The 23,950-nt window shown below is 43.1% G+C and overlaps 1 protein-coding gene across 4 annotated transcripts in view; it reads left to right on the top strand.

The window, feature by feature from the left end:
• Positions 1-219: 219 nt before the first annotated feature.
• Positions 220-23,950, top strand: part of NXPH1 (neurexophilin 1) — a 133,705-nt gene continuing 109,974 nt past the window's right edge. Inside the window, exons 1-2 of one of the 4 annotated variants that reach the window (XM_015853663.3) lie at positions 220-577; positions 2,212-2,373. In XM_015853663.3, coding sequence (XP_015709149.1) covers positions 2,320-2,373 — 54 coding nt within the window. In that variant the 5' untranslated portion in view covers positions 220-577; positions 2,212-2,319. Of the gene's footprint in view, positions 578-628; positions 1,615-1,651; positions 1,758-2,211; positions 2,374-23,950 lie in introns of those variants that run through there. The other 3 variants (XM_015853662.3, XM_015853661.3, XM_032443160.2) reach the window with 3 other exon arrangements.

The following is a 23,950-nucleotide window of genomic DNA, read 5'->3' as shown; positions in this document are numbered from 1 at the left end:
GATAAGTCAGCTGTGATTTTTGATTTGTTACCCCTTTGAAACATGAAGTCCCCAGGCTTCTGGAGCCCACACGGTATTGCAGGGGCTGTCTGAGGGGCAGGATGACAGCATGATTCCTTGCAGACTGCAAGCTTCTGTTCAAAGCCATGACGTGAGTGTCCCACGTCTGACAGAGGGATGGTGCTGGAGCCATATGGAAGTGTCCATCTTCCAGGTGTCTGGAATGGCCATGGAGGAAACTACCGTGCTGCTCTTCCAGAGGGGATTCACCACCTTGCCCACTCCTCTGTTATGTTAGTGTTCCAAACCCAGGGCCCGAGATTAAAACAGATCGGTCCTCAAGCCTCAGATTGCAAATGCTAAGTACAAGGACATGCTCTGAGAGAAGCAAGGATTTGGCAGGACAGCTGAAGTCCTCCCTCCCTCCTGTTCCTCGCTCTGTGCAGTGTGCTGGCTTGCTTCTTGGTTCCCCTTTGGGAGGTGATAAATCTGAGCTTTGCTATCGTGGCTGGGGATCTGGGAAGGCTGCCCTGTGCTGTTGGTGTCCTCCCCTTCACCCTGTCCCAATGTCACATTGGTAAGACGCGGGATGGGGAGGGGGGAGTGGGGGGAGTGTGTGGAAGAGGGCAGGAAAAGAACCCGGAGGACTTGTGAAGAAGAAGGAAAGCAAGGTCGATGAGACCTTTCTCCTTGCGTGACAGCCGGCGGGATTCGCCGCAGCACCGGGCAGGGATGCGCCTTCCAGCCTCGCTCCGAGGGGCTGCCCAGCCACAGGTTTCTGCCGGCGGGGGAAAAGCGTCTCTTTAATCCCGGAGCTCGGCTCCCGCAGCCTTCACCCAGCTCGATCTGCGGGCTGAGCGGCGCCGCGGCTGCACGGGACACCCCCGCGGGAAGCGGAAAAACTGAAGGGAAAGAGAAGAGGCCGAGGAGCTCCGCAGGCGCCGGGCAGGGAGGCAGCGCGGCGGGCAACGCGGGCGCGGCAGGCAGCGCACGGCTCGCTCGGGGAGGGCTCTGCTTCATCACCCCGCGCAGAGGAGAGGATGGGACGCCGCTGAACTCCCCTTCCTCCCTCCTCCCTTCCCCCTCCGCCGAGCCAGCCCCCCCCTCCTCCCCCCTCCGCCGCTCTTTCTCTCTCCCCAAGCAGTGAGGCTCGGACAGCGCTCGGCTCCGGCGCTTTATTTTAAGATGATCGGCCAAGGTCTTTGCAGATAGATTTTATCTGAAGTTAAATAGCTGGCGCTCGCCGCTCCCTCGCCAATAAGTCATTTCTAATAGAGACAAATCGCCCTGGACGCCCCGGAGCGCCGCTGCCGCCGCTCCTGCCCGCGCCCCCCGCCGAAAGCGAGCGGGCAGCCGGGGCAGCTCCCTCCTCCCGTAAGTGTCCTCCTGCTCGGCGGAGCCGTGCGCGACTGTGTGCGGAGAAGGGGAGGCGGAGGGGGGGGAGAGCCCGCCGGCCGCCCAGCCAGTGCCTGCGCCGGATGCCCAGCGGCCGCGGGACAGCCCGGTGCGGAGCGCGGCGAGGAGATGCGCAGGGGCGGGGGGCTGCGCCGCGGCGCTCGGCCCCTCTAGGCTCGCCCATGGAGCGCCCCGCGGAGCCGTCGGATCCCCCACGCCGTACGTATCCCCGCCGCGGCCCCCCCCCGCGGGGCGCGGGGCCGGAGGAGGGCTGGGGCCGGGGCTGGGGGGCAGCTCCCGTCGGGGCGCTCCGGAGCGCGTCCCCGACACGGAGCGAGGCACGGAGAGGCGAGAGGAGGGAGGTGGGCGCTTGGGGGCGCGGGGGGAGTCGCGGAGCTGCCTTAGGGGCCCGGCGACGAAGCTATTCGCCCCGGGGAGCGGCAGGAGCCCCGCTCCTCGCACCTCCTGCCCTTGTCCGCTATGCCGGCCCCCGCCGAGAGCGGGCGCGCAGGGCTGGCGGTGGCACCCCCGGGCCGTCCCAGCCGCACCACGGGGCTCCCCAGCCCGGCTCTGACACGGGGAGAGCTGCCGCCGGGCGCTCCGCAGCCAGCCCGGACCGGGTGGCCAGTCCGCTCTGCCGCCGGATTAACTCGATTTTAATCGTTTTCCGTTCCCTCCACCCCCATCCACACACCCCATCTCCTTCTTCTCCCCCCCCACCCTCACCCCCCCTTTCCTACACACCTCTCATCCCCCCTTGTCTCGAGCCTAACGTTGTCTTGTGGTCATGAGGTCTATAATTTCATTTTTGTCTAGGCTGGTGAGAGCTCCGCTTGTTCCGTAAAGTGGATGTCAGGTGGATCTATGTTCTGCGAGGAACAAAGAGGCAGCGAAGGCAGCGCTGGGGAAGTTTGAGCGGCGAGGATGCAGGCTGTGTACTGGTGCGCGGTCCTCCTGCTGCAGCCCACCCTCTACTTGGTGAGTGCACGGGCCGGCAGAGGGGAGCGCCGGAGAACCAACAAACTCACGGCAGCTGCCGGCAGCCCGCGGTCGGGCCGGGCCGGGCCAGAGGGGCGCGGGGGTCTGCGGGCGGAGGGAACTTCTCGTCCCCGGGGAAGGGCCGCGCCGCCGGGGGGCAGCGTGCGCGGTGTCCCGGTGCCACCTCCGGGCCGGGGCGCCAAGTGCCTGCGGGGCTGCGTTCGGGCTCGGGATCGGAGCAACTTCGTGCCCCGTTGCCGTGCGGCCCCGTTGCCGGCACAGCGAGTGCACCCGCGTGAAGCGCCGCCGAGTTCCGTGGCGAACCTCCTTTAGGATTCCCGGGGGAACGCGGGTACACAGAGGCGTTATCTCGGTTAGCGCACACTTCGCTCCCTCCGCAATCGCAAGGAACAAAACCAGGCAGGCTGCTCCCTGCAGCCCGCGCCGCCGCCTGCGGTGCTTTCAGCGGGCGAACGCCGGGCGGTAGCTCATCCCTGGGGCGGAGGGGAAGGAAGAGCTCCTCGGCCAGCAGCAGCCGTCGAAGCGCCCCGACTCCCGAGCGCGGGAGGCTCCGGCCGCGGCTCCGGCGGAGGCTGCGGGGCGGCGGGGGCGGGGGCGGCGGCGCTCCCCGTTCCGCGTCTGCCTGCCTTGATGCTCCAGCGCCGCATGGGGGAGCTGCGGGGCAGCGCGGCCGACGCGGGGCAGCCAATCGCGGACGGGTGCGGGGCTCGGCGGGTCCGTGCGCGCTCTTCTCCCGCGGCCGCGCAGCTCCGGGGACCGCGCCCGTCCCGCGCCCTCCCGCCGCCCCCCACCCCCGGGCGTCGCCTCCCGCCGGTCGCGTTGTGTGTCGGAGGGGTGGGGAGAGCCGGGAACGATCCATCAAAGAACCGGAGCGAGATCGATACGTCGTGTTAAATTTTAAATGTGTTTGCTGGCAGTTAAACTGCTCTCGACTCATTACAACAACAGCGCTGGATTTATTCTGATGTGCCGCAGTCTGAACAACAAGCGCATTAATTCTCCTTTAATTGTAAACTGGGAGCATTTGAAAACCATTCAGTGTGCAAATTATGCTGATTCAATTACCGTTTAGTTACAGACTTCATTACCTGAATGCTTCTTTTTTTGCTTTTTTTTTTTTTTTTTTTTCCTTGGTTGGCATCACTGAGCAAAGGAGATTATTTTTTATTTATTTAGTTAGTCAGTTTCCTTTGAAACAATGAGAATAAGGGGAAAAAAAAATCGGGAATAAAAGGAAGCCAAGGGGAGAGGGTGCGCTCTTCGGCAAGAAAGCCCGGAGGGGTGCGGAGTGTTTCCCCGTCCCACCGGCTCCTCTCCCTCCCTCGGTCGGAACCCGCTCGGCGATGCCGGCCCCTCTCCCCTCTGTCTGCATTCAGGAGTCAGTCGGAAAGTTTGCGTTGGGCCCTCGCAGTGTTAAAGTGATCGAGTGGAAGCGCCAAGCAGCAGCGCTCGGTGCTCTCCCTCTGTCTCTCTTCTTGGACTCAGTTCGGAATTAAGATTGCCGGTGCCCAACCTGTTAGGAAGGGGAAACGAAATGACGACTCAAACGGCTTCCCACCGAGTTTGTGGCAGGACTGTCTGTGGGCGAGAGGACAGCCGTCCCCCCCTCCCGAATCCGGCGGCGTTCAGCTAACGCCCCGAGCCTCCCCATTACAGCACTGCTGCTGTATGACCCCCCCGACCGGGTGAACCGCTCTGCTCTTCTTCCACAGTTCAACCTTTTCCTAATGAAATCTTACGGAAAAAAAAAACACCAAAAAAACCACAACCAAAACAAAACAGATAGAGAGGTGCTTCTGCTTTCCCTCCCTCCTTTTAATAGAGCCTTATGCCATTCTGCCTTATTGCTTGGGATTTATAGAGGTCACGGCTGACCGCAATGAGTGGGAATTTCGCTGGGATGGAGATGCTTGGCTGTATTATGCTTATTGATAAGAACATTAAGTAGCCTGTGCGAGACATGAGTTTTCTCCTTGTTCTGAGCTGTGCGTTGTAGTGCAAATACTACGTTTGTTTTGCACGGGAAGCTCGCTGCCTTTGGCCTAACCGAGTGGCTCTGTATTTATGCGGTAGAATTAGGAGTTAATCTCCACGGGCCGCAGTTATTTTGTTCTCTCAGGTTTAGAGAGCTGCACAAAGTGTTCAAAATGCCACAGTCGGAAGGATTTACCCAGAGACACCTCGCTGTCCTTTCTGAAGCATCTCGGTGGTATTCTAATGAGTAATGTTTTCTCAGCTCTCAGTGCTGCGCCGAGCTCAAAACTGTCATTGAGGAAGCGTGCAAATATTTAGAGAGAAAAACCCGCTCGGAGACTGGAGACTTTTTTTTTCCTTCTTTTTGGGTTTCATTTCTGTCTGTGCATAAGGACACCGAGGTCCTACACTCTTCCTTTCATTGAAACATTCTCGTTTAATTCCTACTTAGCTGACAGTGAATTTTCTGCCTGACACCACAGCAAAATAAAACTCCAGGCTGTCTTTCCCCGCCTTTATTTCCTTCTTTCTTACTTTCTTCTTCCCGGGGTACAAGCAACATGCTGCAGAAGCGACTACAAAACGCACAGCAGAGCTGCTGGCAAAGCCGGCAAAGCTTCCAACCACTTGTTTCTCGGCGGGCCAGCTCCGTAAAGGGCCAAAAGGCCGAGGCAGACCGTTCCCACAGGCTGCACGGAGCCCCTCGGTGCGAGCGGGGCCCGGCGGGTTGTCGGCAGCGGCCAGCACCAGCCCTGCCCTCCGCCCGCAGCGCGACATCCCGCACCGCCCGCTGCCTGCGGGCCCAGCCGCAATCCCGGCTCTCCTGCCCCACGTCGGGGACAGCCTCCAATCCCGTGCGAGGAAGGAGCAGCAGCTCGCATCCCTTCTGATGGGATCACCCTGCTCTCTGCTTGCTCCCTGCCCGGAGCGGCGGATTTGTCAATTAGGCTCAACACAAGCGTTGTCTGGCAGGGAGATTTTCCTCCTTGCAGCACTTAAACGGAGCAAAGGCAAATCACGGGATGATTCCCCCCACCTCCACACGCACCCCCGACGTGGGCTGCGAGGAGGATGCTTCGCAGGGGAGCTTCTCCTGGGCGCAGTGTTTTACAGGGCGACGTTGGCAGAGGTATCTGCAAAAAGCCTGCTAACCTCCTCCCTTGTCGGTGGGATTTCGAGGTCCGTTCCACACCGTTCGGAGGCCTTCCGACAGCTGAGCGGGGCTCTCCTGCAAAAAATGTCGCGAAGATGAGCAGTTTCCAATTGTTCTCAGCGGTGGCACACTCGGTGCGGTGTTTGCTGAGGGGGTAAACAGGGGGTTGGCGGCTCCGCAGTTTGTGTACATTTAATTTCCCTCTGTGTCGCACTGTTTGCGGTCATTTCACCCCGGTTAATGAAAGCTATGGAGAACGTGGAGAGATATCACGTGCTGCGAAGATAAGTTGATTTCATTTTTTCTTCCCCATTTTTTAAGATAGTTGCTGATCGCGTCCTACTTTGATGTGAAAGGGGAAAAAAAACAACACCAAAAAAACAACAGCACTACAGGCTGCGAAGATAAAACAAAAAACAAAAGAGAGGGAAGGTATTGTCCTGTTATAATCACCACTCACAGTATTTTCTCAGAGGCATTCAGTGCTGAAAGCGTTCGGCTACTGCTTTTTTATTATACTGCTTATTTCTTCCAAACAAGAGATTCCTTGCATTTTTTCAATTTGACGTCCGAGGTGTGGAGGGGGGGAGAGCGCTTGGCGGGGGCTGGGGAAGATCAGTGGCTTTTTGTGCTGAGGAGCTGACATGTTCCCGAGACAATCCCGCTCCCCTTTTCTAAAGGAGTTCGGGACGCATTCACAGTGGCGTAGGGGAAATAGTTACCCTTTCGGAAGATGGTGCACGGGAGTAGAAATGGGTCTCGAATCAGTTGCACCTGGTGAAGTTAACTCTAGTGCTCTAGTTTTCTGTTAGGCAATACAGTGATGCATTTTTTTACTTTGTTTTTTTTTGCACGCTTCCTTCATTCCCAACCACAAGGACCGTCCGGAGGAGCTTAGGGAGGGGTCTTCCTGATGCTTAGCACATGCTGTTTTCATCACTGTAGAAGGCAGCTCTGAGTAGATTTCACCTTTCAGGGAGGCACCTGAACAGAATCCAGTATCCCCTCCCCCTTGAATAACCAAAACTTCCAGGTTGGCACTTAGAGGTATCCATTTTAAGCCCTTTAATACATCCTTGCATCCCTAAACCGCCATTTTAATTAACAAAAAGCCAATTTCCCAGTCGTCTTGGAAAGTGCGGTGAAGCAGGTTAAGAAACCAATTGCTCGGAATAGCCAGCACTTGGAGAAAATGAATGTGTGAGCCATCCTTCCCTCTCTAGGATTGGCTTCTGTTCTCTCAATTGGGCTTGGATGAAGTTATGCTGTGATTTATCAGATAGTTTAACTCTCAACTCGCTCTTCTTATAAGTCAGCATTAAACCACCTCCTGGGTGCTTTGTAAATACAGCTTTAGCATTTTTTTCATGCAGCAGATTGACATGTTGACGATTCTGCTTTAAGGAATGTGACAATAAAGTGGAAAACCAAAGGCTGGCAAGCACTTCATCAAGGATAAAAAGGTTCTGCTGTAAGGATGTCACTCAATTTATTGTGAAAGTCGAATGAATTACGTTTAATGAAACTGCTCCCCAGATGAATATTACCAGCAATTTCCTGAGTTGGCTCTGTCAGATTGATATGAGGAAATGCCAACCCATATCAAAAAAGATCTCCAATCTCAATTACTATGCAAGCTTTCGAAGAGCTCCTTTTTATTGATATGATATATATTGGCGGGTTCTCAATGCAGTGGAAACTGCTCTCTGTTCCCCAGAACTGCACTTTTCCTAGTTTATTGTTTAACCCTACGTTTTTCTGGCTGTATCTTAAACTTCTGAGAGTGTCCTTCCTTTGGTGGGGAAACTGCCTCTCATTCACTTTGTCTTTCTGTGACCTAGAGAGACTGAAGTAGTGCGTCTTGCAGAGTGAAGGGGTGATGCCAATTTTGGGAAGTTTGTTCACCCTGGGTGGACAAAACCGAAGGTCAAGAGAAATAACTCGGCTGAGACAATGATGTTGGATCTCATTTTCAGTGTATTTCTAGGCGACAATCCAGAGCATGCCAATATTTATTATGACTGGCAGTCCCAATATTCCCGCCCTTTCTTCCTCATTCCTCTAGGGCTTCTTTGGGCAAATTAGAAATTCACTAAGCCCGCTAAGAGAGAGAAAAGCTCTTATGTCGCCTCATCTACATAAGAATTGACTTTGTGAGAGGCTTTTCTACTTTAACTACTACGACACCGGTCGCTGCTTAGTAACAGTTTCTTTTCCCAGAATCTGCCTTGATGCACTTGTTTGTGATTAAAGGAGGAATTCAGTCAGTTTTATTCTACCACAGCCCAAGATGGAGAGAGAAAGAGAAGGTTCTGAAGGGCAGCCGGGAGGTTCTTGGCACTCTGCAACAGGATGGGAACACGGGCATCTTTACACGTGGATCTGAGCTGCCTGCATGCAACACTAAAAAGAAAAAAGAAAGAGCTTATCCTTATCCAGTATAGAGTTAATTTTTGTTTCCTTCCTCTTGTTTGTTATTGGATCCGCATGCAAAACTTTCTTTGGTGCACGATTAGCCCAGCTGATTTTTTTTAAAAAAGTGGTTTTCTTTTTGTTTTCTCTCTGTAAGAGAGTCTGGACGTTTCAAGTTGGGGAAGGCTGTGAAGGGAGCAGAATGGAGGCAAGGCTGACTTGCAGTGCTCTGCTCTGTTGCTGCCTCGCCTCGCCCAGTCTCCTCCGGGGGCTGGCGCACCTTTTCGCCGCCTCCAGCCGCACGGGCTCCGTGGTCCGCTCAGCACCTTGGAGAGCTTCGGGGCCGGCAGGTAGCGGAGCCAGCACCGCGGACAGCGCTCGGAGCCGCCCCTCTTCCCTCCAGCCGCGGAGCCCCGCTGGCACCGCTCGCTGTGCGCAGCCGGGGAGCAAGCCGGTCCATGGAAACTCCTCCGTCATAGACACCCCGTTCCGAAACAGTCAGTATTTCGAGCCAGAGCTGCACAGACCATAATCGAAACCCACTCTGGACTTGGGGTTTTGTTGCCTGCATCACTTTTCCTGAAGGAAGAAGTGGATGGGTGGATAGGAAGGTCAATGTATTTACTGTTGCTGTTGACATGCTTTCTTTTAATGGTGAAACAGCCTCTTTATTTTCTTGGGATACGCTGATTAGAGGGGTAATACTTGAGTGGGTTGGGGAGTAGGGATGACATCTTGCATTTAATTATCAAAGACCCCCAGAATTATGCCTCTGGGTTTGGGAAAGTTGTTCTGTGATGCTTGGGTTTGCTTCATGTCATCCCATAGCACTGGATCCTCTTCTTTTTGGGGAAGATCAGGGACATCTGTAAGCATCAGAATCAAAATGGGCTATGGGACATGACTGACAATGAAGTGTGAGAGCAATAAATGATTAATAATTACTGATGATTCCCACCTTCTGGGTTGTAGTTGAAAAAGTTCTCTTGCATAGTCAAGAGTTGACATCACTTTCAGGGCAGTGGTATTCTGAGACAGCCACAAGGGACAGCCAGATCGGCTTACCCCACTTACTTTTGTTCAGACAGCCAGGGCTCGGGTATACTCCAGCTCCCTACTTGCTTTCAAGAGGAGGTAATCACACACAAGATCCTCCATTCCTGTAAATTCCCACTCACTATTGACAGAGCTGTCCTCTAGAGGTCTACTGCCTGAAAAGCACTTGTCAATGAAACACCGACAGTTGACAAGGAAGGTATAAGTGGATGACTGATGGAGAGCCTTTCAATAAAGAAATGTGATAGGAATTGACTGGGCTACAAGGATAAACAACCCACAATCTCCATCAGCCCCACAGACAAAACTCTAAGCCATTTATTCTTGATCCATATTCTCCCAGGAATATCGGTAGTGACTGGGGTACTTCTGCTAGATGTGATCATTTTCCAGTCTGTTTTGTTTACACCGTGTCCCCATGAGTGGTGCCTGGAAACTGTATTGCCTGCTTCAGAGATATTGCTTTTATCTTCCAAATGCCACCCTCATTAATGTCAGTGTCTTGCGGTACACCTAGTGACAAATGTCTCAGGAACGTTCATCTGCCTTGCATGCTGCATCTATCTCTCCAGATTCCCTGTCTCTACCTCTCCAAGGGGCAGTTCAGTAATATTTCCTTCTTGTCCCTTGTGTCTGCTTTAAAAGGATTTGCTTGCTAGTTGGTCTCTGTCTTGTCCATTCACATGTTGGTTTTGCTGATGTCCTCTGGGGTATCACCCCTTCTGTTAGCTGTTTCATCATTTAGATGACAGATTGACCAGTGCATCAATGCATGGAAAGATAACATGCTTTTTCCATGTCTGAAGTTTGTGGAAAGGGAAGAATTGAGGCTCACTTTGCTTTCTGACTGGCTACCAAATGATAATGATACTAGTGCCCTATTTTCCTCAAATCTCATTTTCTAATCCAGGCTCATTTACTGAAAATAAATCTAAAGAATGAAGAGCCTGGTTGTTTCTTTTGCATACAGCCCAGTTGTTTCTTTGTATGTACATCCCAGTTGTTTCTTTTTGTGTGTGCTTTTAATCATTCTCCTTTTTGCCAAACATTTGAAAAGGTACTAAGTAAAATATATCTATGCTATTTCTTTGTACATTTCCTTAAAATTAGATGATTGCCGGGACGGGGTCCCTGGGATCAGCAGACTCAGTAGGAGTATAGATTCTGTCTCCTGTTCAAGATTAAGTATATCATTTCTATTGCTGAGGATTGATTGTCATTATTCAGGTGCCTCTTCAAATTGAAAGCATAATTGACAGCACTTCAAAAATTGTTACTAATGGAATTTCTGTTATGGAAAGTTCAGACCACCTGTACCATAATATTTTTATAAGCCATTCTTGATTGAACTTTAGAAGAAAAATTCTTCTGTTAAGCTATTTTGTCAAGAAGTGTTGTCATAGGCCTTCAGGTACATGAAATTACTTATATAAAATTAATGGACTGCTTTTATTATATTTGCAATCTCATCCATAGCATTTGAAGGCTTTCAGAAGAAGATACAGACTTAAAATAAAAATAATATTAAAGCTGTGCCCTCACAGTTGTTGCACAGTCAATAGTAATATTGTAAAATATTGGTCTGTTTAAAATCAGAATGTTACTTGGTAATTTGACTCTAATTTAGAGTAATTTCTGTTGTCACTTACTGCAGCTACTCTGCATTGCATACAGGGTGTTTTCTTAAGGCTTACTCTGGAAATGTTTTGCACATTGAGAAGATTTTTTTGGCAACAGTGCTAGGTAAAACATAGCAATAATTTTGTAGATTTATGGATGACAATTGCTAAGTTAATGGGTCTTCAAAAAGCAGAAAAATAAGCAGGAGTATGAATACAGGGATGAGACATCAAAAATGTGCACAATAAATATAAAAGCCTTGACCACTAATAAAGACGGACTCCATCCTGCTGCCTTCATTTGTGATATATATTGCCTCAACAGTACACATAATTTTATATATCTACCTATTTCTTATATGTGCTTTCACAAACAGTTCAATTGTCTTCATTGGACTGCTTGCAGTAAATGGTAGAGTAATACATATTGCAAACAGAAGTACAAGAATAAGACCCTTTAGTAACATTATCTACTTATATCTGAATTATAAAAATAAATGAATAGGATTTTTGGTAGTTGTGTGCACAATGGATATTCTTAACTCAGTGAAGCCATTTCAGTGAGTGGTCACTTGGTGCGAGTAAGTAACAACATCATCTGGCCTTTGAGAAAACAGTGCTCTGTGTGAATCAGCTGCTGTGTTTTCATCTTCTTTACAGTTAATCAAGTAATAATACTCTTCTCTTGATGTCTACTCTGCGAGTAGCTCTGCTGGCTCAGATAGTACCAGTCACTGTAATAATACATTATTCCACAGAATCATAAAGGTATCAGAATGTGGCATATGTTTGTATCTTTAATGCGCTTAATATTTGCTAACCTGAGCAGAATGTAAGCCTTGAAAAAGTTATTGGGTGGGTTAGCAGATTGTAATGATATGGTTCAGTCTTTCAGCGTAATGTATATGGAATGAATATTATATATATATGTAGCGTAATGAATATGGAAATGTGTGACTAAGTAGGTTAGAGGAGGTGCAACTGCTTCTTTTCCAAACAATGAATGGAATATTCTGAAATTGTGGGGTTGCATCAGACACTTTAGAGTAGATGCCAGTGTTTTGTGACTGCTTTTTGTAAAACATAAGTTTAAATGAAGAAAGGAGAATTGCTTTACATGGGCTTCAGTGTTTTACTGAACAAGAATAATAAGGAAGTGAATGCATAAGGTTTTTGCTTTTGTTTTTATTTTTTTAAATTTTCTGTTTTAAGGATATATTTTTTACTTTTGTGCCAGAAAAGATCATGCATTTACGTTTTTATAAATCCTACGTTGTAATAATTTACATCTGGTCTACTTTGAATCTACTACAGAATTGTGCTTATAGGCAAACATTACACTACCTATCATCCCTTACTCTAAAAATATTTCCTTTATTATTTTTTCACAATAATTACTGGGTAGCAAGTTATTTGATAATAAAAATTATACATTATTTTTGAATAATATTTTTTTTTCTACTTAGTTCTGAATTTTAGAAATAATGAGATACAACTTATTCATTCTACTAATTAAACTTCTGTATAAATAGTCTGGAAAACATCTTTATCTTTGAAATGAACTCCAAAGTAGGCTTTTCAAGTAGATTATTCATTTGTCCTTTTGGTAAATGTGTTTTTGGAGTGTTCAAGCACCACTTACTGTTTTCTAAAATTACAAAGATATGCAAATGGTGGCATATCTGAGGAAGCCATGTGTGTCCTATATGCAGTATTATATCTGTGCTCTAGATTTGAAGTCTAACTGCTATTGATATCTGTTTTTGCAGATTATTGCAGTTTTTTTTCCCCTTTCAGAAAAAAATATAGTTGAATTGACAATCATATTATTAAAAAAACCTCACAAAACTATATTTTCTTCCATAAAAATACCACATGTTTACTGCTCTGTTCAGACTTGAGAGAACTTTGCCATTGAATACTCTGGTCATAAAAGTGTCCTTTTCTTGATTTCCATTTTTATGAGGTGGTTGGGAATGATATTTTGTTACATTATAGTTGGAGTTTCTTTGTTTGCAGTGGCTATTTATAAATAGCATAGAAGAAAGAAATAAGGATTTTAAGAAATATGAATGAATATCTATGTACGTCTAGAATGCTGTAGATATTCTGCTAGTGATATCCATTGTATTTGGTCAGTGCAGACTTCTGTGAAGTCAGAAGGAGCTGAAGAGCTTCTATATTCTTTCATTTCTAACAATGTTTCATTCATTGTGGTATGCTTTAGTAAATTTATCAAGAAAACTAGGATCCTGTCTTTGGCCTGCCATGAAACTGTTTACATCCAAGTCCTTTTGTACTCTGGCAGAATAGCTCAGTGGCTATGGTTAGAATAATGGCTAAATGGTTTGTCTCTCAACATTTATGTTTTGCTTTAGTCAAATAGAACTGTGTTGTTGATCCCTGCATGTCAAAAAAGAGAGAAAAAAAAAAAAAGGAGAGAGAAAAAACCCTATGTTGCTAACTGTTATGGGTGGATGATTTGCTTTAGCTCAACAGGTGGAGCTGTGACTTCGCTAGCCTGGAGATTCAGGCTAAAATTCATCTATCTGGACATGTCCCTGACTCAAGTTTGCTCACATACTTCATGCCCCTTACAGTTGCATACACTTCTGTTCCTCATGAAAAGTTGTTAAACTCCCGAACCTCAAAACACTGTGGGAAATCAGAGGCATATGGGTTCACGTGTTTGTCAAGAAAACTTGTACACTAGTGGGAATGCAGTGCTTGTAGGGCTTGTAGAGAAATTAGATTGAGTTCAAGACAATACTGATACTTTCACCTATTTGAGTGTGGTCCACATTGCATGATTAATTTAAGATGAATTCTTAAATTCTAGGATTTTGGGGGGGGGGGGGGGGTGTGGGGAGGGGGTGGGCAGAATTTCAGCTAATACATCTATACTTTACCTTTTTTTTTTTTTATCTTAGTCTGTAAAAATATGAAGAATAATTCTTCTGTCTGTTTAGAAAAGGCTATTTACAGTAGATTTATGCTAATAACTTTTAAAATAGAAAATTAGTTGCTTATACATCATATAATTCTAATTTCATAGAGATGTACTTGCACATCCTATGGGTCACACTCCACGCTGCTCTTTTTTCCTTACTTTAGCTGCAGCTGATTACGTGGTTGGAGAAAAGCATGAACGATCCCCCTGTGATGGTAAACATTTCACAGAAAAACAGCTTGACAATTGTGGGGATAATAGCATAAGGATCCAGCTACAGAGGTTCACACACTTCAGAACCTTTCAATTCTCCTATATTGTTATCCATTTTATTTTCTTATATTTTTTCAATGCATGTTTATGTAAATATATATATATATATATATATATATATATATATATATATATATATATATTTTCCCAGTGAATAGTTAGCTCAGGATGTTTCTTTAAGGACTGTGCATCTTTTAGATGGTCAGAGGTTCAAACATAATGCCAGATATTCAGTAACTGCATCAGGAGTGTTACTTGTACTGCACTTACATTGGCAAAGTCAAGTAAGGAACAAAGACAATAGTATGTGAAGACTCACATCACATCATATCCTGTAAAACAATAATCATTGCTATTAGATGAAACAAACAGCTCCCAAGGAAGCTCCAGCATAAAATATGCTGAAAACACTCAAGGAATGCTCATGAATTAAAAAAAAACAAACAACAAAAAACAACAGAAATCAAAATAGGAGACTTTATTTCAGGAACAGAAATGTAGGGTCAATTAATCAAATAAATTGTTCGTTATTAATAATGTGACCAGCTACAGTCAGATTCCAATAAATATGCCCAGTGGGAATGGAAATTTGTTCCTAGTGAAATTACACTGATAAATTTATCCTAGCTTCCAATGTCTTCTGAATATGTATTTCGGAAACAAAAGCTGTCATAAAGATGGCCTAATGGAAAACAACCTCAACTGTTTTTTTAATTGAGATTGCTCTCTTTGACAACAAAAGTAACTTTGGGCTTATTTATGGATGTTAAAAATATCACTGCATAGACAGAGAAATCCTAGCAGGAATGCCAGCATAAAAGTGACCTCCAGTGGTTATAAATATAAACCTGAGGTTGTGCTTTTTTTGTTGTTTGTTTTGGTTTCATGACAAATAAACACAATATGAGAACTACCTTTAAAAACAAAAATCACATTGTTTAATTTGTTTAATATAATATAATACATATATATATATTACTATACAGTAATTTTATATAACTATACAGTAATAAACTATAAACTAAATAACTATATATTACTATATAGTAATATATATGGGAATAGTAGAAATTTTTTGTTAGCTCTCAAAAAAATGAACAGAATGTTCATCTTTAATAAAACATGGTTGGTTCTAAAATATGAATGAGCCACTGAAGTTGCACAGAAATCAGTAAAGTAATTGAATGGCAATCCTAGCTCAATTTCCTTTTGAGAAATCAAAGAAATCAACAGAAACTAAAAAAAGAATCATTCAGTTGAAACTGCTGAGCTTGCACAAGCTTGGCTCTTTAAGTGCTTATTTCTACCAGGCTATTCAAGAATCATTTACACTGCATTTAGTGGCTGAGACAAGGTTACACACAAACCTAAGTTTTTGACTTTGGTCACAGCTTTGGATCAAGGCTGAAAACTTCAGTTAGGGTTTTCTTCTGCTCAGACAGTATTACTGCTACCAAGCACAGCAATGAAATCCCGCAAGTGTTCAAGGTCTCAGAAAATGATTGTGCAGAAAGCTCCTCTTACAGGCATTATTCTTTATTTCTCATCATTGTCTTCTTCTGTCAGAGCTTCTAGCTTAAATTCATTAACTACTTCATAATCTTCATAATTCATGTTACTCAAGCTCTGGTTTTCATTAGTATGGTGTTTTCTGTTCATGACACTCTGAATATCATCTTTGGACATTTTTCCATGTGAACGTTCTCAATATGAAGTATCTTTTCTGGGGCTGATATGCCAGGCCATAGCTTTCTTTTTTGATCATTCTGTGCTCAACTGCCACTTTCAGTCACACTGAAAATATCGCAGTTGCAAGACGCTAACAACATGCAGCTAAATTCTACTCCCAGATTAATGACTGCATCTCACATTCAAATGTTACTTATGGTAGAATTAATATCAGCTGGAATAGACTTCTGGGTTATTTTTGAGCTTAAATGCCATCACTACAGCAACCTAAAATGCTGTAATTTCTCTAGTAATCTTAATTCTTACAGGAATGCGAAGGCAAAAAGAGTATTGGCTATCAAGAAGTGGCTTCAGTTGGATCTTATAGCTTACCTGAGATTTGTAAAAGAGATAGGACAATCACAGAATGCTTTTCTTTGTTCTCACTCCTATTTTTGTAATCAGCCCGCTGGCTGAATGTTTCATTATTGGTTTGGGAGATTCAGTTTCATTCTCTGATTTAAGAAGTATGAACTCCACACTCATGCTTGCTACACTTCAACCACTATTTAGTAGAATCATACGGGAGATTTTATTGATTTCACTTGTTCATTACATTATGCTGGCTTAATACAGCTAGAAAAAAGGGTCTACTCATAGGTAAGTTCTGAAGCACTTCATTTAAGTCTTTTTCTCACCCTTTGTTCTTATGCATAGGATTTCATTTGTTGTGGATCCACTTCAGATCTTGAGAGCTTGTGTTAGAAAAAAGCTATGTTTGGATATGAAAGAAATGCTTGAGCCAGAAAGCTGAAATTACACTGCCTACTCTGTCTGTTGCATATCAGCAATAGTAGGATAAGGTGCCTAACTCTAGGAGTGGTGCATGCCTAGGAAATGATAGAAAGCGTTTAAGTTAATTTCTCATCTTCTTGCAGTATCTTAGTTTGGAGTGTATAGTAGCTTCTGTAAATCATGCTCTCAGAAAACTTCCAGTGGGTACCTAATTCCAGATTAGGAGTTTAAACAGAGACAGGGAGAGTAAGTGCCTAATAGTAGCAATTACAGACTCCTTCTGATTCTGACCTGGAGAATCTGCAAAAATTGCAAATATTGAGCTTAAACAGTATTGTACTTTCTTGTACTTAATCTGCTTGCCCAAATGTTTTTCCTTTGTAAAGCAAAAATTGGATTTAAATACAGTTTAAAAAACCTCTCTCATGCACAGCTGATTAATTACATCTAGAAAACTGCCCACGCTCTTGTGTCTATCACTGTCCTTAAATACATCTCAGAATACTGGGCTCTCTATAGATCTAGTCTCTATGTCATCTTCAGTGCCTCTAAGGCAGGAACTGTCAGTTAGAAAACTGGAGAATTAGGCTTAAACATCTCATTTTATTGGCTTATGACATCAGGAACAAGAATTGCAGGTATATAGTAGGTCAGTGCATCTAGTTCTATAGACTTGAGCAAACACATTGTTTTGTGGAGCTAGAACATGTAAACGTTATTCCACACAAATGAATCTGGGAGCTGGAACATGTAAGGAACTAGTGATTTTGGCTCTAAAATCTGAAGTGTTTCTGAAAAATAATGGTTAAGACTTGAGATTAAGAAAGAAAAAAAGAAAAAAAAATAAAGAAAACACCCCCACAAAAATAGCAAACTAGACTAACTTCGAATGAACATTTCAGGAACTGTAAAAAATTATATACCTGGCAAAAAGGACATGCCCTACCACTTTTCAAAGGTTTTCCATTCTCCAAAAAGCTAGCATTAGGATTTCTAAAAGAAGAACTGCTTTATCAAAGCAAGGTATATTTTCCTGTAATCTTGTTCTCTAAACCATTTTGTGTGGAACTTTCCACAAAGGCTAAACAAATGTAAGGCTGATACCTTGCAGTGAAAATTTTTCTTCAAGTGGTTAAAGTTCAGCAAACTTTTATAAGCAACTGAAGAAAGGTCTTATTATGGGAAGCTTCAGGTAACCTTAATCATAGACATTGCTACAAGAGCCACCTATAATTTATAGACACGTGTGCCGTCCTAGGCACTCTGAGTGGCAGTAAATGCTCTCCAAAATGGTGTTATTCTATAAACTTGTTTATTTAATGCTATACTCTGGAAAAGCCTGAAGTGTTAAATAGAAAGGTTAGAAGAATCCAGTTGTTTATATTGTCCTTATAACAGAGCTGACTCTATTGTGGTTACAGATCAGACTTGTAAGAAATATTTTGTCATGAGGTACTTAGAGAGAGCAAAAATAACGGTACGTAGTAACAGATGGGATTTTTTTTTTTTTTTTTTCCATTAAAAATGGCAGCTAGCCACACAGAACGGAAAAAAAGATGCTATGCAAATTCTTAAAGATGCAGATTGCACTAAATATTATATAGTTTTTGTTATTTCCTAAATTGTAGAATTATAAGCATCATAATGCTGTTTGTCCAGAAGAGGTGATTTATTTATTTTAAAGCAAGGCTTTTTTTTCACCTCACCATCAATGGGTAAACCTTTTAATCTGTACAGCTGAAACAAGTAACTCTCTAAAGCAGGTCCAGACATAATTAGTGACCAGTTCACAGAAGCATCTAGTGGGCAAAAGAAACAATCTCTCATTTCAAACTTCTCCATCTTAAGATACGAAGACTTTTCAAGTGGTAAATAAAAATAGATAACCAGTTCCACAAGTTCTGGGCAAAATGTACTGGTAGTAGAACTGAGAAAGCCTTTCTCCATTCAGGCTACATGTGACCTTGGGAGAGCCTAGTTATTCCTTGGGACACACAAAAAAGTTTCATTTTGTAGCAATACCATCTTTCACCTTTATGTGGATTTAAAAATGTAAATAAAATTGCTTTCTGTCAGTGGTGTATGTGAAGGTCACTGTCATATTCACCACGAGAATTCAAGCTATTCTTTGACCCACCATTTGTTCAGTAGATAACAGTGTTCTATTCACTTCCTGTAATCTAGTTTTGTAAGCATTTTATAGCCCAATATTTTATGCTTAGCTGCTAAAAAATAAGAAATAAGCCTTCAAGAACTTCATTGCAGATTTATTTACAGAATAACTGTGTACTAAACACAGATGTTTTTTAAAATGCCTGGATATATTGTGTTACGGTCTTACAAGAATAGTGAGACAGTACTAGGAAAGATAGGGGTAATGAATAGCAAAAGAGTTCAAGAGTTCTCTCTCAGCTTTATTTTTAACTCTTATGTTCTTATCTCATGCAATTGCACAGATCATCTTTGTAGCTGTTTTGGTATAAGAAAACAAGTATAAGTCACTGTGCTACTTTAAAGGTGGAGATGGTTAAAAGGAGTTTAAATTTAAATGATTTGGTAAAAGTGAGATTTTTCTTTTTTCCCATGTGTAAGGTAAGGGAATAAGTGTGAGGTTTGTCACAAATCAGACTACCCAGGTGCCTGCAGCTTACTCTCTGGGTATTTGGAACATTTGATGGCCAGAGCTTCAGCTGGTATTAAGTCCGGATGTTTCCCTTGATCTGACCATATGTGACTGTCAATACCTTCTGCTGTGGTTTCCTCTCTTGGCTAGCAGACCAATTGTTCTGAGAGAGTGTATGTTATGCTCTAAGGCAGAAACAAACCCTTAAATGTGAAATGCTAGCATGAACTTTCCTACCCACAACTGATTGTACAGTTTCTCAATATATAAACATTTTGTTCACTGAAATGTGAATTACATTTTATTATATTCTTACATTTTTCTCATCTGCACTATTTATAACTTCCTTAGCTACATCTGATGGTGGCCATAGGTAGAATTAGGACATCAGAGTGTATGTACTGGTTTGGCTATTACTTCATCCTGTAATAAGAATTCACTGAACACACATTGCTATGAGACCATCTCCACTTGGTTGAGAGTAATTAGTGAAGTTTAACCACTGTGAGAATCTACAAATGCTTTACCACAACAGAACTGTGATTGAAACCACTTCCAAAAATGCCCCTGGACTTCCATAGATCTATAACAAGGTCTGACCTTTAGTACTACATGAAGATACTGGGAACTACATTTTTACAAAAACATTCTTATGTCTTCTGTGGGAAGATTTAATATACAAATAGAAGGAATTGTTACTATGTCCAGTGTGGGCAGCTCAGCATCTCATAAACTAGAAGAGATTTCTGTGTTACTGTAGAGACAGTAATTTCTCTTGCTTAGAGCACAACTGCATAGCCATGCACAGATGACTACATGCTTGGTTAGCCTCTTTTTGAAGGGATAGCAGAATGAAGCATTCCTAATTCTGAACATATAGGTATGGCAGTATGTGAGCTAACAAGGCTTGCCTCTTAAATGACCTGTTAGCATGGCTATGTACAAATACAAATATTTTTGGATTCAGTAAGAGATATGAGGGTAGTATTTATTTGTTGTCATTTCCACAGTAAATCCCATTTTGAGGGGAAGTAGGTGAAAGCAAGACCATGAGTCTAAAATATTTTTTTTGTGGTTATTAACTGAGATGGAATATTCAGAATGACTAGATTTAAAATGAATCTTCTGTTAAAATCATGGAGATCTAAGAATTTGTGTCAACTAGACAAGATAACTACATGATTTGCAGAAATAAAGCTTGTTTTGATTTTTTCTTTCTTTTTATTTGCCTTTTTATGAAGGGTACAAGCAGAAAAGCCTAAGGATTATAAACAGTATTCTCAGTGTATTACAGAAAACAGTGAATTTGGATAGAATGTGGATAGAAAAGTGTACTAATTTCCTGTGCTCCACATAGTCTGATATAAAACTCATCACTGATGAGTATCTCTAAATTTAGGCATTCAAGTCATTACTTGTTTGACTGACTAACTATGGAGGAACTGGTAGTGAAATTGGAGACTGAGAGAAGTTCTCTGCAAATCAGACTTTTTAACTGCATGCATTCCACAAGCCAGTGCTGGATGCTGTCTGGGACTTCATACTGCAGCAATAATGTCTCTGTGTAAGGCAATTCATAGAATCACAAAATTGTTTGAGTTGGAAGGGACCTTTAAAGGTCATCTAATCTAACTGTCCTGCAATGAACATCTAGTGCTAGCTGGGTTCCTCAGAGCTTGGTCCAGCCTGACCTTGAATGCCTTCCAGGGTGCGGTACCCACCACTTCTCTGGGCACCCTGTTCCAGTGCCTCACTGTCTGTATTGTAAAAGACTTTTTGCTTATATCCAATTTAAATCTCCTCTCTTCTAGTTTGAAACCACTTCCCTTTGTCTGATCACAACAGATCCTGCTAAAGGGTCTGTCCCCTTCCTTCGTATAGCCCTTCTTTATGTACTGAAAGGTCACACTCAGTTCTCCCTGAAGCCTTCTCTTCTTTGGGTTGAACAGCCCCAGCTCTTTTGCTTGTCCCATACACCACACAAGGTTATTAATATGTAAGTCAGAACACTTCACCTATTGTGATCAATTAATAATATGATAGCTCGATGCATTTAGTCTTTAACTGAAGTTGTAGACCCCCTGAAAGAATAAAACACTGAGGCAGAAAAAGGAGAAAGATATATTGATTCGTCAGTAATTGATTTTTAAAAAAAAACGAATCCTATTCTCATTATGTCATTTCAGATTGATGTTTTGGGATATTACATGTATTTTGCAACTAACCCATCTGTAATAAAAACCCCAGAGCAGAGAAATATGACATGAAAGGTTTTAAAAGAACCAAAGAAATCTGAATTTCTTATGATACCTTAGAAAGCTATGCAGAGATTATCATCCCTGATAGAGACCTAACAGAAAAAATGGTGAACTATTTCCTTTCTTGGTTTAGTGGAGATGTGCCATAGCTTTTAGATGCCAAAACATTTTGCTGTGCCAGTATAGATCTTGACAGGTCTTTACATGTTACTCATGTACTTTATATAATTTTCCAGATAATAGTAGGAAAAAGAAGGTTCCTTGCATTCATCCATCATACTGTTACAAAAAAATCCAGGTTGAGGTTTAGCATTAAATTGTTTGCTATTAAGATGAAGAGAAATTGCTTGATGACATTCTTTTTCTGACATGTGGACACAGTTAGTGTCAGCCCAGTGAAACTGAAAAATGCATGTTTAATTTTAAATAAGGAACTCAAGATACAGTCAGACACTTCACGTTTAAACATTTGCTACCACTCTCTTCTGGGTTGAGAGGTATGTCCTGCAGGAGCACTTGTGAGTACTGCAAATATGGACGCAAGGGTAAGTTATTGCACTAGCAATATATTATTACTAAACAAAATTTTAAATTTCTATCTAAAATTACATTGTAATACGATTATTAACATGAGTGTCTCATTTTTCTCTACTGTGACTTGAAAAATAAACACTTGTTCAGTGCCAAAATTCAAGTTGCAGAACTGTGTACAGCTTGAAGTAATAGCTTGAGGATTCAAACTAAAAAATAGAACTAACAAAGATAACTGTTATTTTATATAGTGTATTTCATCTTTGTTATCTAGCTTACCAATGTGAATTTGATTGGTAAGGGATAATGGTGATTTTGTATGGCACAGAAGATGAGGATCTTTGCCCTCTAGCAAGACCCATAAAAAACTTAAATACTTTCCAAAGCAAGGTAGGATAAAGGAATAGTTTGGGGCTGTCTTTGTAACTGGTCTTAACTTACAGTGGATGCTGAGAAATACTTTAGCCCTCGGGTATTTGGTAATAAATACTATTCTGAGATTAGACAAACCAGATGTAATGTAGTTTTAATGCTAAGATTATATGAAGTCTTAAGCTATTGGAATAACAGAGAAAAAGGTAGAATGACATTATGCTACTTTTTAATGCAACTCAGTTTCACTAGTGAAAGCGCTAAAATTCAAATGCTATTTGGTCAGAGTCCAGATTGGCTGTTTAAATTCTTTTGCATATTACAAATTAGCCCTGCTCAGTACTGGGGAGTGCCAATTGTCTGCTGTCTGGGAGGAGATTACGAGGACAGTCCTTGTTTATTTCCTGTGGTGTCTCATCTGAACTTTATCTGCTGCAGCTAGAGCCTATCTATCTCATTTCTGCAGCTGGACAAGATGTGTATGATGTTTTCTCTCTAAACTGCGAACGTCTTTCTTACATGATTTTGCTGAAATGGAGCTGGTAAATGTAGCCTGGGTTTGTCTACCAGCTCCATTTCAGTCCCTTGGAAGGCATCAGACAGCTATGGTGACTCCCAGTGGTGACCATGAATTGTGTATGTCTTCCCAAGGTTACAGTATGGATCTGTAGCTGCTTCTGCTCACTCCTTCCTTTGCTCTTGTGTCAACCGGTGGAAACATTCCTAGTTTTAGTTATGCATGTACCAAAGCTAGTCATTACCAGTACGTACCCATATTTGTGTAAAGCCAAATCAGACATGGGCTTGGCTGCCCATCCCTGTTGCAATTCCTGTCCAGCCTCTCCACCTGGATCCTTTCTTCCCAAGTCTTTGAAAAATTGTTTTGCTAAAAGTAGAGAGAAGGTGAGACACAGCTCCACGTAACCTGCAAGGAATTGTTTCCTTCCCAGCCTAGCTGTTTTATAACTTGAACTGCAAGCACCTGTCAGCTACGCAGAGCAGTTCAGTTTGGTGCAGTAAGGGAAACTTCTGTAGGAAGTGAACGCATTCCATGTTCAAGTATTTGTAAAAATTAACCTGTTTATTTTAGCAAGATACCCATGCAGAAGACAACGTTTGAGATGTACACCTGAAAAGATACATGTTCTACTTGATTTTACTAAGCAGAAAGCTCTTTATGATGTTGGCAGCCATGTCTCTGCTTCTGTGATTATACTGGTCTCAGTCACTCTTGAATATTATTTGAACAGGCATTCTGGGCTATGCATTCAGCAACTGGAGAAGATAATTGGAAGTGTAACCTATGTAAGATTTTTATATCTGTACCTACCTGTTTTGGCTTCAACTTTCCCTTGTCCCAGGTTCTACTCTCTCACCCTCTCCCGTGTTTGTTGTTTTTGGAGTCCCATCTATCACTACTCTGCATGGACATTTCCCTTGCTTTGGAATGAATTAGATTTACTATCTCTCTTGTTGTGCAGGGAAAAAGAACCCTGCTCACCATGTAAGCCATCCAAACAAGCCCTGCCAAGTCATATGGCAATCCTGGGAACCAGCATGTGAGAAAATGACTGCCTGAAAAGATAGTTCAAGCACAAGGACAGACCTGAAAATGGCTCAGATATTGAGTGTTGAAAGGTTATACCGGGCAAGTGCAAAAGCCAGGAACAAAAGTGGTATATCTTAAATAATTTGTTTTTGTATATATATATATATATATATATATATTAGCTAAGAATTTTCATATTGAAAATCAGGATGCCATGTATACACATACTTTTTATCCAGATTGCTGTGCAGAATTATCACGTGGGAACCAGTTTTGACACAGAGATGTAGTAGTGGAGACAGAATATCATTCTGTGAGCACAC

Source organism: Coturnix japonica, chromosome 2, assembly GCF_054131305.1.
Source record: "Coturnix japonica strain WE chromosome 2, WE-NBRP24, whole genome shotgun sequence".
Taxonomy (NCBI): Eukaryota; Metazoa; Chordata; class Aves; order Galliformes; family Phasianidae; genus Coturnix; species Coturnix japonica.
The sequence above is the reverse complement of the archived record's forward strand: the minus strand, read 5'-3'. Positions and strand labels throughout refer to the sequence as shown.